This window comes from Gorilla gorilla, chromosome 10 (assembly GCF_029281585.2).
Source record: "Gorilla gorilla gorilla isolate KB3781 chromosome 10, NHGRI_mGorGor1-v2.1_pri, whole genome shotgun sequence".
In the NCBI taxonomy this organism is placed as follows: Eukaryota; Metazoa; Chordata; class Mammalia; order Primates; family Hominidae; genus Gorilla; species Gorilla gorilla.
In genome coordinates, this window is record NC_073234.2 from 45,203,507 (window position 1) to 45,214,744 (window position 11,238).

Sequence of the window (11,238 nt, forward strand, 5' to 3'; positions counted from 1 at the left end):
AATAGGAGAAGAAAGGGCACTGGGGGCTGTTCTCCTTCCTTCCCTGGGCTGTATCCATGGACTCCTGGAAGGCACAGAGAAGGGAGCTATAAGAGGATGTGAAGTTTTAAAACCTGAAATTGTTTTTTAAAGCACTTAAGCACCTCCATATTATGACTTGGTGGGTCACCCCTTAGCCTCCTCCGTCTCCCGCCAAGACTGTGAGAACTTCAGCTGATAGCTGGGGGCTCCCCAGATGAGGATGCAGGGATTTGGGAGCAGTGGAAGAGGGTGCCCAACCTTGGGTTGGACCAACCCTTGGCTCGCAGCTCAACTCTGCTTCCCGCATTCCTGCTGCACGTCCCAGCTTCTCCCCTGTGACCGGAAGGCAGGTGTGACTCCAGGCTCTGCACTGGTTCTTCTTGGTTCCTCCCGCCAGGCCCTTTGTTCCTTATGTCCCCATGTTTCTCTCCCTCTGCGTCTTAGCACCTTTCTTCTGTTCAAAGTTTTCTGTAAATTTTCTCTTTTTTTCTTTCTTTTTTTTTTTTTTTTTTTTTTTTTTTATAAATTAATTTGCTTTCAGTTCCATCTTGTGGGTGCATTCTGTGTTCTTACCTGTGGCTGTCAGGCAGGGGGATTGTGATGGGAGCAGCTTTCCTGGAGTCCTTCACAGCGGCGTTTACCTGGGCCGAAAGACACTCTGCAAGCCACACGGCCTACAGACACTGCGCCTCCCCACAAAACACAAACAGCAGCACAACTGTCGAGACTGTGTGCTGGTATAGGAGCAGAGGCTCTCACCTGCCCTAAAAGCTGTTTAAGACTTGGAAGGACATTCCCACAACATGGAATTTTGTATTTCTGTCCCTTCAGAAGTAGTGGTTTCACTCCTTCCCTTATTAGAGAGGAGGCAAGCCCCTTACCTACTTTTGTTATAATTGGCCCTTCACCCTGCTGAGGTGATGGACAGGCTTAGGCAGTGCTAATAATGGCCTGGCTTTAGCTCCAATAAACACTCCACAGGCTTCCCCACAAAAGGCCTTATTGGGAGCTTGGGAGGGCGGGGGCCAGATTTAAGGAGCTGGAAGGCTAGGAGAAGACAGCCTGATATGGAATGGAACAGGGATGGCCAGCCTTAGTCCTACTGGGATCTATGGCTTTCCTAATCTCCCAAGAGGTAGCTTGTGTAAGATGGATGAATGGGGCCAGTAGTTTTTAAATGAAGCCCAGATGGCTAGTACAGGGCCTTCCCCAGCTTTCCTCAACCCCTGCACCATTGATTGACCTTGGACTCTGCCTCAGGGCAGAAATCATCACCACCTCACCTTCTTCCCCTTTACCCTGTTCAGGAAAGAAAGAACCGAACCGAGGGCCCAGAGAGCAAGTTTATTTGGTGAATGCTGACGGCAAACATCATCCAAGAGAGACGAGATGGAAAGTTGCTGAGACAAGAAAGCCTAGGGAAACTTTAGGCTAGATACAAAATTCACACAGGGAAAGGCACGGACTCTGGGGAGACTGGGAAGGTCCTCAGCCATTCAGCACCATGCGGACGAGCTCTGTGGAAAGGAAAGATGGGATGAGCCAGGGAACAGGGCTGTGGAGGGGTACGCCAAGGGCCAGGGGACTACCAGACTGCAAAGGTAGCATAAGCGGGAACATGCCCACAGCAACCAACCCTGGGGTCAGTTTGCAGAGGAGCCACCTTGAGTCTGACCAGTTCTCCATGCCCCTAGCTCCCCTCCCACCAGCTGTTAGTCCCCCACCCAAACCTGAGCAGCAAGAACACAGCAGAGGCAGAAAAGTTCTCCACTACACCTACAGCTACTGTCAGCCACTGGCAGGAGGAGAGGACAGAGTTTTGGGTTAGGGTACCTCCAAGCTGCCCAGCGAGGGAAGGGGAAAGGACTGTTCAGCTATAGCAGCAGAATGGGGCAGGCAACCCATACCCCTCTATGCCAGCTACCCATGCTCCAGGGCCAGAAGGTCACCCTAAAGCAAGACTGGTATACAGGCTGGTGAGAGTTCCCAGACACCAGCACCCAGGGCCCTATAAGTAAAACCTCAGGGCCCATTCTAGAGGTAAGGAGGTACTGTACCCCCAGGTTGTCTTCCTTTTTGAGGAATCCCTCCCCTCCCTAGTCAGCTCCATGCAGAAACATGCCAGGAGGAAGTCAGATGGTAGTAGGGTAAGGGCAGGGGATAAAGAGCACAGGTTGGGGAAAAAAGAAACACTGGGGAGATCAACTAGAGGAGAGGCTGGGAGGAGCCGTACCCGCCCCATGGGCCCGTCACCCCGACAGGATATGCCTCACAAATGCTGCAGGAAGGAAGAGACATTCATGGTGAAGACAAGACAAAGACATGGGGTGAGGGGTCAGGCAGTGGGGACAGACATTCCATTATTTCACTTCTCATTCCTTCCCACCCTCTACAATACTACCCCCTTCCTTTCCTGTTATACCGCCCTGACCTCCCACTCCTGGGCTGGGCTGGGCAGGGCCCTGCACCTTGCCTCCCGGCTCTTTTTGGAGCCCAAGTCCAGGGATAGGGAAAGCCCCAGACACTATACTTGACCTGCCCCATATGGCTGCTTTCTCTGAGAAAGCGCAGTTCACCTCTTACCTTCATAGTTGATACAACCATTGCTGTCCTCATGCCCTGCCACCAGCATCTCTACTTCTTCCTCTGTCATCTTCTCACCTGCAGGGGGAAAGAAAGCAGTTTTGGAATTGGGTGACAAGTGAGGTACCTCAGGGTGCCATCTCAGCTCAAGGACAAGGACACAGAACCTTACCCAGTGTGACAAGAACATGCCGGATTTCAGCACCCATGACGGTGCCATTTCCTTCCTTGTCAAACACCCGAAGTCCTTCGACATAATCCTCATAGGTGCCCTGGTCCTTGTTCTTGGCCACTGTCTGCAGCATGGGCAGAAAGTGCTCAAAGTCCAGCACCTTCACATTCATCTCTGCCATAAAGGAGGTGGAAGTGTCAGGCCAGAGAAGTAACACAAGTTCTCAGGACAGGGGATTATAGAGACCTCAGCTGAACAGAGAGATGACAGATGACTCCCCACTAAAAGCAAGGAAATCCATGGGATTTGCTAATCCAGACTTGCTTGAGTTTGGGGCCTATGAAGATAAAGGGAAGCTCTTAGCTGAAGAACTGTGGGCCCATGACCACACTGAGGAGTTGTTCTTTAGGCCCCTCACCATCACTCTTGGGGTTCCCCAGGACCTTGAGCACCTCGGCGTTGGTAGGGTTCTGGCCCAGGGCCCTCATCACATCCCCACACTGGCTGTACAGGATCTTGCCATCACCTGTTCGGTCAAACAGCTGGAAGGCCTCCTTGAACTCTGAGGATTCAGATGAATGTCAACACAGGATTTGAGGGTTAATCCAAACCCTACCTCAGAGCTCTGCTGCCCATTCAACTTTGATCATGCTGAGGAAACCAGATATCTGCACCAAACTGTACACCAAAGTCTACTTAAGAGGGCTCTATTTCTCTTCCTCCCAACTCAAGTGTCCTATATAGAGGCTTCCTCCCCCTCTGGCAGCCTGGTAACATCCATTTACACACCCCCTCTGCCTGCGGCAGGCCTGCCAATCTCCACTGCTGCTACTACACTTAGGGCAGGAATTCGCCACCGCCCAGTCTCAGTCCTGTCCTTATAAGGAAGTGGGAGCAGCAGCCTGGGACTAGGGTCATCCCAACCTGCCACTTCGCACCCCTCCAAGTACAAAGAGAACTTCCAGAGGGTATAGCTACAGTCATATCCTTAGCAAACTCCCCTGTCTTGTCCCCATCTGCACAGAATATCAGGTCACTGCTCTACAATCTTCACAACTGCAAGCTGGGAGGGCGGGGACAGTTATCACAGGAGAAGAAAAGAGGCAGAAGTAGCTGATTAAAGGACAAAGGAAAGCAGGCAGCTTTATACACCCTCCCGAGACCCCACACACAGCAGGCATTAGGTGACCAAGTTTTTTCACATACCCACACCACCTAAAACTCACCCAGTGCTTGGGATCAGATCTAGAGTGGAAGGGGAGGGAGGAAGAAAGTGAGAAAAGAAAATGGAGGATCCAGAAGAAGAGAAAATAATCCAGGGGGTAATCTCATGGGGGTGCTAAAGAGATGACAGATTAAGATTAGAGGATAGGTGCTGGGGGGAGGGTGTCCCTCTCCCTAAGGGTGACCTCGGTAGGGATCAGAGATAACCTACCTGCGGTCTGGTCTTCGGTGAAGTCACACTGCTCAGAGAAGAGGGAAGTGGTCAGCATCTGAACGCCAATCCCCCGAGTTTCTATCCCAGCCCCACAAACTCTGACCCACAAACTCCTGTTTCAGGCTGCAGACTCGCTTCCCCGCAGGGCCCCAGGCTTTCCAACCCCACCTCCAACCTTTCGGGTCCTCAGGTTCCCTTTGACTCCTACCCCTGCCTTCTCCTCGCCCCCCACCCGTCTCTTCCCGCCTCTCGTCCCCAATCCTGCCCGTCTCCCAAGACCTGGGCCCCACCATCTTGACTGCTCAGCTCTGCGGGACCTTTTCCTGCAGTAATGGCTCCGACTCTCGGCCCAACCCTAGTCTTAGTACGTCCCGATGACGTCACCCCCAGCAGACTCAGCCAATAGGAACCGTGGCCTGGGTTTATGCAGATGATTGCTACATTAGTAATGACTTGGGCGGGGTCCGCTGTTCCTTTCTCCAGCGCCACCTGGGCACAGAACCCGCTCGGAGGTGGAGGGGCGTGGGCTGGGGCACAATGAATCTACACCTCCCAACAGCAGGAAGATCAGAGGATTGGAAGAGGAGAGAGCCCTCTTTTCCCGCCCTCTCCTCCTAGCACCCTCCCCGTCTCCCGCTGCTCCCCCAACCATGAAAAAAATAGCAGTCTGAAACCAAGAGAGGAACCCAGTCTTTATTTTGAAACAATAGGTGGCCTCCTGGTGGCTGGAACGTGCTTTCGCCTGCGGGGGCCAGTGTCCGGACCCCACTGGATCTGTGGGAAAAAACCAAAGTTGCGAAGCGCTGGAGCCCGTGCAGCAACCGGACAGCAGAATGAACTCCGCTGCTTTTCTATGCTGGCTGAGAGAAGGGGGGGAGACTTGCCTCGTAAGGCGCGGTGAAGGGGTGGGAGGGCCCTACCTGCAGCACTCAGACGCTTAGGATGTGTTTCAAGAAGGCTGCAGAGAGAGGAGGCAAGAGGGGCTTCAGAAGCAGGCCTTTGGATAATACATCTGACTCTAGGTAATCCAGGGGTGCCCCCGCCCACACGCGGCAAGACGCCAGGCTGCCCTCCTCCCTCGGCCTCGCTCCCGCTTTTTTGTCCCCTCACCCTCGTAGTTGATGCAGCCGTTGCTGTCCTCGTGTCCTGCCAGAACGGTCTCCACCTCCTCCTCAGTCATCTTCTCTCCTGAATCCCAGACACAACGTCTGAGGCCCTCCTTTCCCTCCTTCACTCACCCAGGCCACGCTTTTCCTTTTTTTTTGAGACGGAGTTTCGCTCCTGTCGCCCAGGCTGGAGTGCAGTGGAGCGGAGCGATCTCGGCTCACTGCAACCTCCGCCTCCCGTGTTCACGCGATTCTCCTGCCTCACCCTCCCGAGTAGCTGGGATTACAGGCGCCCGGCTAATTTTTTATATTTTTGGTAGAGACAAGGTTTCGCCATGTTGGGCAGGCTGCTCTCAAACTCTTGACCTCAGGTCATACACCTGCCTCGGCCTCCCAAAGTGCTAGGATTACAGGCGTTAGCACCGCGCCTGGCTTTTTCCATATATTTTTGTAAACAACAATATAAACATAACAATTGTAAATTTTTTTTTTTTTTTTTTTTTTTTAAGATAGGGTCTCCCTCTGTCACCCAGGCTGGAGTGCAGTGACATCATCATGGCTCACTGCAACTTCCACCTCCTGGGCTCCAGTGATTCACATCGGCCTTCAAAGTAGCTGGGACTACAAGCGTGCACCACCACGCCTGGCTAATTTTTAAATTTTTTTGTAGAGACATGGTTTTGCCATGTTGCTCAGGCTGGTCTCGAACTCCTGAGCTCAAATGATCTGCCCATCTCGGCCTCCCAAAATGCTGAGATTACAGGTGTGAGCCACCACGCCCAGCCTTGTACTTTTTTTTTTTTTTAATAGAGATAGAATCTCACTACGTTGCCCAGGCTGGTCTTGAACTCCTGGGCTCAAGCGATCCTCCTGCCTTGGCCTCCCAAAGTGCTAGGATTACAGGAGTGAGCCACTGCTCCCGGCCAGCCCATGCTGTTTTGCTTTTTTTTAAACTGAGTCTTGCTCTATCGCCCAGGCTGGAGTACAGTGGCACGCTCTCGGCTCACCGCAACCTCCACCTCCCGGGTTAAAGCGATTCTCCTGCCTTAGCCTACCAAGTAGCTGGGATTACAGGCACCCGCCATCATGCCTGGCTAATTTTTGTGTTTTTAGTAGAGACAAGGTTTCATCATGTTGGCCAGGCTGGTATTGAACTCCTGATCCCAAGTGATCCGCCTGCCTCGGCTTCCCAAAGTGCTGGGATTACAGGCTTGAGCCACCGTGTCTGGCCTTTTTTTTTTTTTTTTTTTTGAGACAGAACCTTGCTCTGTCCCCCAGGCTGGAGTACAGTGGCGTGATCTCAGCTCACTGCAACCTCAGACTCCCGGGTTCCAGCGATTCTCCTGCCTCAGCCTCCTGGGTAGCTGGGACTATAGGCGCGTGCCACCATGCCCGCCTAATTTTTATATTACTAATAGAGATGGGGTTTTACCATGTTGGCCAGGCCGGTCTCAAACTCCCGAGCTCAGGTGATCCGCCCGCCTTGGTCTCCCAAAATGCTGGGATTACAGGCGTGAGCCACCATACCCGGCCAGGCCACGCTCTTTAGAGTGGTACCTCTTCTTCTCCCATAGCCTCAGTCCTCAAGGGAATCCTCCCCTGGTCATGGATGCCTCTTGCTTTCCATTTCACCCTAGTACTGCTGAAAGTATTGACCCACAAGGAAACAATCCCAGGAGGTTACGAGACTTGTACCAGAACACACAACCCACACGTCTCTTCCAAAATGAAAATTCAGGTTTCCCGCCTCATCCCTTTTCCTCTGCCCTCCGGAAGGCACTTTAGCCTCTGGAAGAGCGAGTCCTTCAGATTCTACCCCCATAGCTCTGACCTTCTCAGTCTCCTGCCGACAACCGACAACCTGCAGGACAGTAATCCTCCTGCTAGCTCTGCTTATCTGTCCAGTCTTTTTTCTGGCCCACCCCATCCCCCTCTCCACTCTAAAGGAGTTCTGGTCCCCCTTGCCTGCCTCACCAAGGGTGGTGAGAACATGTCTGAGCTCTGCTCCCATGACTTTGCCGTTCCCCTCCTTGTCAAACACACGAAGCCCCTCCAAGTAGTCCTCATATGTGCCTTGGCCTCGGTTCTTGGCCACTGCCTGGAGCATAGGCAGGAAAGTCTCAAAGTCCACACGCCGGGACTTCAGCTCTGGAGGTTGGAGAGAGGTAAAGGAGAGGTCACTGTAGTATTACATAGGACCCAGCTCCCAACCCTACCACAATGCTTTCATCCTATTCAGCATTTAGGATATTTTCCTGCTTCTGTGTTTGACAGTTTTTGAAGTCCTGAGATCCACCTCATTCTTTTTGTTACCAACATCCAACTTTTGAAAACTAAAAACCCAAATTGTTCCCAAGGGTCCCCTCACCATCACTCTTGGGGTTCCCCAGGACCTTGAGCACCTCGGCGTTGGTGGGGTTCTGGCCCAGGGCCCTCATCACGTCCCCACACTGGCTGTACAGGATCTTGCCATCCCCCACTCGGTCAAACAGCTCGAAGGCCTCCTTGAACTCTAAAGTATAAGGAAGGGTCAGTGTAGACACTGACTACGGTTCCCATCACCCCCAGACAGGAGGGAATTTCAGAAACTATGTGAACAGAACAAGGGAGGAAAAGAGGACTAGTATGGGAGGGTTCAAGGTCAGGACTGGGGTTAGGAGAATAGAAAGAGAATCTGACCAGGGGATTGGGGATGGGACAGTGGCCTTAGACGAGCTTCTCCTCACCCTCCAGCTGGTCCTTGTTAAACTCGATCTGTGGAAGAAAAAAGCAGGTGGGGAGAGATGAGAGTTTATTCAATCCCTCTCCCGCACTCCTCCCAACCAACTGGCAGCCACTTCTGAGGAGGGGCCCAAAGGGACCAGGCTGGAAGCCCAGCCACCTCAGTCCCATTCCCAGCTCTGGGCCTTGGGAGAATCCCAAGAAGAGGAATTACAGTGGGGAGGGTTTCCTGGGAACAGGGTTAATCCCATGCCACCTGTTTCCCTCCCTCCATTGCCCTGAGCCCTGCATCCCTCACATAACTGGGGGCTGAACAAAGGCTAAATTTACCCCTGGCCCCCAGCTGTGATTGTCTAACAAGTCTGTCCTCTTCAGCCTCCCCTCCTGGAGTTCAGAGCTGCAGGCCTTTTGAACTGAACCACCAGCCAGGGGCAGGCAACAGCTCTCTTCCCTTCACCTTGAAACTGTCCTCAGAACCCAGATGTTCCCCATCTAAGAGTCCCTGCCTCCAGCAGGGGGTAAGTGAGTGTGTATGTGCTGTACACACATGATTATAGGTTAGAGGGAGAGAACAGCAAAGACAACAGCAGAGTCATAAGACTGGATGCTTCCAAATGGGGGACTAAGGGAAAGCCCCAATCTCATTCCAGGGCTCACTGATTCCCTACCTTCTAGATACCCCCTAATCCCCTAGGCTGTATCCCACCCTCAAACCACCCCCTCCAATTCTATCTTCACTTTCCAGAGACTCACCACCACTTTGGAGAGATCGACTGGAGGCTCCTGGGTTTTCTGAGGGGCCTGGGGGACAGCTGGCTCAGCTTTGGTCTTGGCTGGAGGAGCCCCTGCTGCTGCTGGCTTAGCAGCAGGTTTGGAGATGGAGGGCCCTGCTGGTTTCTTCACGGGAACATCCTTCTTGGGAGGCATGATGTCCGGTGGCCAAAGGACAGTGTGCGGATGGGGGCACCCATCTCTGTTTAAATAGGCAGGGAGTCTGGGATGTCAAGGGGCGGGGGCAGGGGCAGGGAGCCAGTTGGCTGTGGCAAGGATGAGGTAGAGGAGAGATATAACTGCCTGCCCTCACTCCCCTGGCCTCCTATGGTTCAGGACTCCTGCCCCAAGGTCTTCTTCCCTCTGTCCCCTTATCCCCAAAGGCTGACCAGAAAAGAACAATGTTTCCTTTAGGGGTAGGGGAGGAAGCCAGAGACTGCCCAGAATGAGGTAGTTAACCTCCAGGGTGAGGATAGGATGCTTGCCAGTGGCACTGAGATGGGGGTGGTGAGGCAAAGCAGGTGATCCAGCAGCTTTAGTCTTCTTGAAGGGTGGGTTGAGGGGTAGCAGCCAGGGAGGCTTGTGTGAACTGGAACAAGTTAAAGTGTGGTCTGGGAGCAATGACAAAAACAAGAAGCCCATCTGCCCAGCCCCTCCACTCTCTTCTGACGACCATGGCTTTGTAAAGAGCAGGGGTAGTTAACCTTAGAGTCTAATGATCCCTAATACTTGTAGTTCCTGAGCCCCCACCCAGCCAAGAACTGGAACTATTCACAGTATAAAGGAAGAATAGTCATAAAAACAGGAGTATGACATCCCTCATTGTCTCCTGTGTCCAGTGTTGTTTTAGGGGCAGGAGTGGGGGCAAAGATCAGGTTTAACATCTGCTACCCATTCTTCCATGGAAGAAACCTTCTTCCACAAGCCCACGGTCATTCAAGACAAACAAAAGGTAGGGTGCTTGCTGAACCTGTGGGGACCCTTTGGTGGCACCTGAGGAGAAGGGCAGGCTCTGGGAGACGGCTTAAATTCCCTAATCCAAGAGGATGTGGGCGCTCCTATGGCTCCATGAGTATTCACCCCACAACCAGGGGTATAATAAAAATCCTGACTCAGGGGCCAGGTCACAAACCTTGCCGGGGGCGCTGGGAGAGAGTCCAAGTTGGGGGCGTTTGGGAGTGGGGAGGGGTTGCAGGCTACTTTTGTTCTGGGGTAAATTAGGAAAGGATTTAGGTAGCATTCTGAGGAAGATAGCAGCGATTCCACTTAGGCCCTGGGGTGGATGCTGGGTCTCCCATTCGCAAAACAGCGTCTGAATCTCATGACTGCAAATTGTCCCATTTTTACAAAATACATCACACACACACGACACACAGACACACACACACACACACACTCACGCACCCCCACTAAATCTTAAAGAAAGTGGCCCTCCTCAGCCCCCAAAAACTCACCCTGCGGGGTCCGTGTCTGGGGCTGGGGAGGGGGCGGGGCATAGCGCGGCCCCCAACCCTGAAGGGTTAATTCCGATGGCCGCGGAGCATGCCGGGAGTCGTAGTTCCCCGCGGGCTCACGGGATGCGCCGCGCTCTAGATTGCAGTTGACGCGAGGGCGGTGGCTTCCGGCCCATGGCGGTGGTTGGAGACTCAGTGTCCTTCCAGCGCGCTTTATGTCCCGGAACTGAAAGGCAATGAACAATTTCCAATCCACCCCAACCCTAAAAACCCTGCGGGGCCCGTAGGGTATCCCTCCTACTTAGCCCTGGCGGGCTCCTAGTCTCGGGAGGTGGAGGTGGAGGTGGAGGTGGAGGTGGAGGTGGAGGTGGAGGTGGAGGTGGAGGGGGCGGGGCGGCTGTTTTCCTGGACCTACTGCTGAAAGAACTCAGAACCTGGGGAAAGGTTGAGGCTGCAGCAGGCAGCGTGGAAGTCAGATAGCTGGAAGCACTTAACGGCCCCGGGGAGAACCGCTGCACTCTCTTTTGCTTCCTCTCGCGGTTTGGTAGAAAAAAAAGAGGCCTCAGAGTAGTTTGTTTTTAATGAGCCGGTTGCTGAAGTAAATGTTAAAATTTGCAATTAAGCCCAGTCACCTGCCCCAGCCTTCTCTGATCGAGGTTTCCATCCTGCGGCAGCATATGCGCCATCCTCCTCGGTCTTCACAGGTCTCTGAGCGGAGGGCTGGGCTTTCCAGCCCTACTTTCTGAAACACTTATGGTCAGCATTGGAGTTCACTGGTTCCCCTAGGCGTTGATCAGAGGATGGGAACCAGCCCGGCCGGGCCCACCTTCACTCACTGCATCAGTAAATACCCTGGCGGTGCACCTGGTGTTGGAAGCTGGGGCTGCACAGGCGTGTGAGGATTAGATCAGAGCAGAAAACTCGGGCGATGGCAGGGTGGTGAGGCACAGGTGAACTTTATGGGCAGTAAGT

At 53.3% G+C, this 11,238-nt stretch overlaps 2 protein-coding genes across 6 annotated transcripts; both read right to left on the reverse strand.

Annotated features, from left to right (window-relative positions):
- Positions 1-1,350: 1,350 nt before the first annotated feature.
- MYL6 (myosin light chain 6) lies at positions 1,351-4,844 on the reverse strand. Of its 4 annotated transcripts, none has more exons than XM_004053355.5 (7): positions 4,505-4,723; positions 4,212-4,239; positions 3,195-3,338; positions 2,777-2,950; positions 2,605-2,682; positions 2,255-2,299; positions 1,351-1,538 (listed from the first exon to the last, which is right to left on the reverse strand). In XM_004053355.5, exons 1-6 carry the CDS (start codon positions 4,505-4,507, stop codon positions 2,271-2,273), a joined length of 456 nt encoding a protein of 151 aa, XP_004053403.1. In that variant the 5' UTR covers positions 4,508-4,723; the 3' UTR covers positions 1,351-1,538; positions 2,255-2,270. The 4 variants fall into 4 exon arrangements, with proteins under 4 accessions (XP_004053403.1, XP_055215366.1, XP_004053404.1 ...); XM_055359391.2 differs by lacking the exon at positions 2,255-2,299 and adding an exon at positions 4,003-4,021 and having other exon boundaries at positions 4,505-4,545; XM_004053356.5 differs by lacking the exon at positions 2,255-2,299 and having other exon boundaries at positions 4,505-4,844.
- A 38-nt stretch (positions 4,845-4,882) lies between these two features.
- On the reverse strand, positions 4,883-10,597 carry MYL6B (myosin light chain 6B). Of its 2 annotated transcripts, none has more exons than XM_004053353.5 (8): positions 10,267-10,597; positions 8,795-9,014; positions 8,047-8,074; positions 7,689-7,832; positions 7,295-7,468; positions 5,325-5,402; positions 5,135-5,172; positions 4,883-4,988 (listed from the first exon to the last, which is right to left on the reverse strand). In XM_004053353.5, the coding sequence occupies exons 2-7, from the start codon at positions 8,966-8,968 to the stop codon at positions 5,144-5,146; spliced, it is 627 nt and encodes a 208-aa protein (XP_004053401.1). In that variant the 5' UTR covers positions 8,969-9,014; positions 10,267-10,597; the 3' UTR covers positions 4,883-4,988; positions 5,135-5,143. The 2 variants fall into 2 exon arrangements, with proteins under 2 accessions (XP_004053401.1, XP_063549967.1); XM_063693897.1 differs by having other exon boundaries at positions 8,795-9,401; positions 10,267-10,285.
- Between the last annotated feature and the right edge of the window lie 641 nt (positions 10,598-11,238).

Excerpts from the sequence above, each read along its gene's own strand:
- MYL6 (XM_004053356.5), bottom strand. Across the intron at positions 2,683-2,776 it reads GCATGTTCTTGTCACACTGG|GTGAGAAGATGACAGAGGAA; the intron begins GTAAGGTTCTGT and ends TTCCCCCTGCAG. Across the intron at positions 1,539-2,604 it reads TGGTTGTATCAACTATGAAG|AGCTCGTCCGCATGGTGCTG; the intron begins GTAAGAGGTGAA and ends TCCTTTCCACAG.
- MYL6B (XM_004053353.5), bottom strand. The coding sequence starts at position 8,968 with ATGCCTCCCAAGAAGGATGTTCCCGTGAAGAAACCAGCAGGGCCCTCC. Across the intron at positions 7,833-8,046 it reads TAACAAGGACCAGCTGGAGG|AGTTCAAGGAGGCCTTCGAG; the intron begins GTGAGGAGAAGC and ends CTTATACTTTAG. Across the intron at positions 5,173-5,324 it reads CGGCTGCATCAACTACGAGG|CCTTCTTGAAACACATCCTA; the intron begins GTGAGGGGACAA and ends CTCTCTCTGCAG.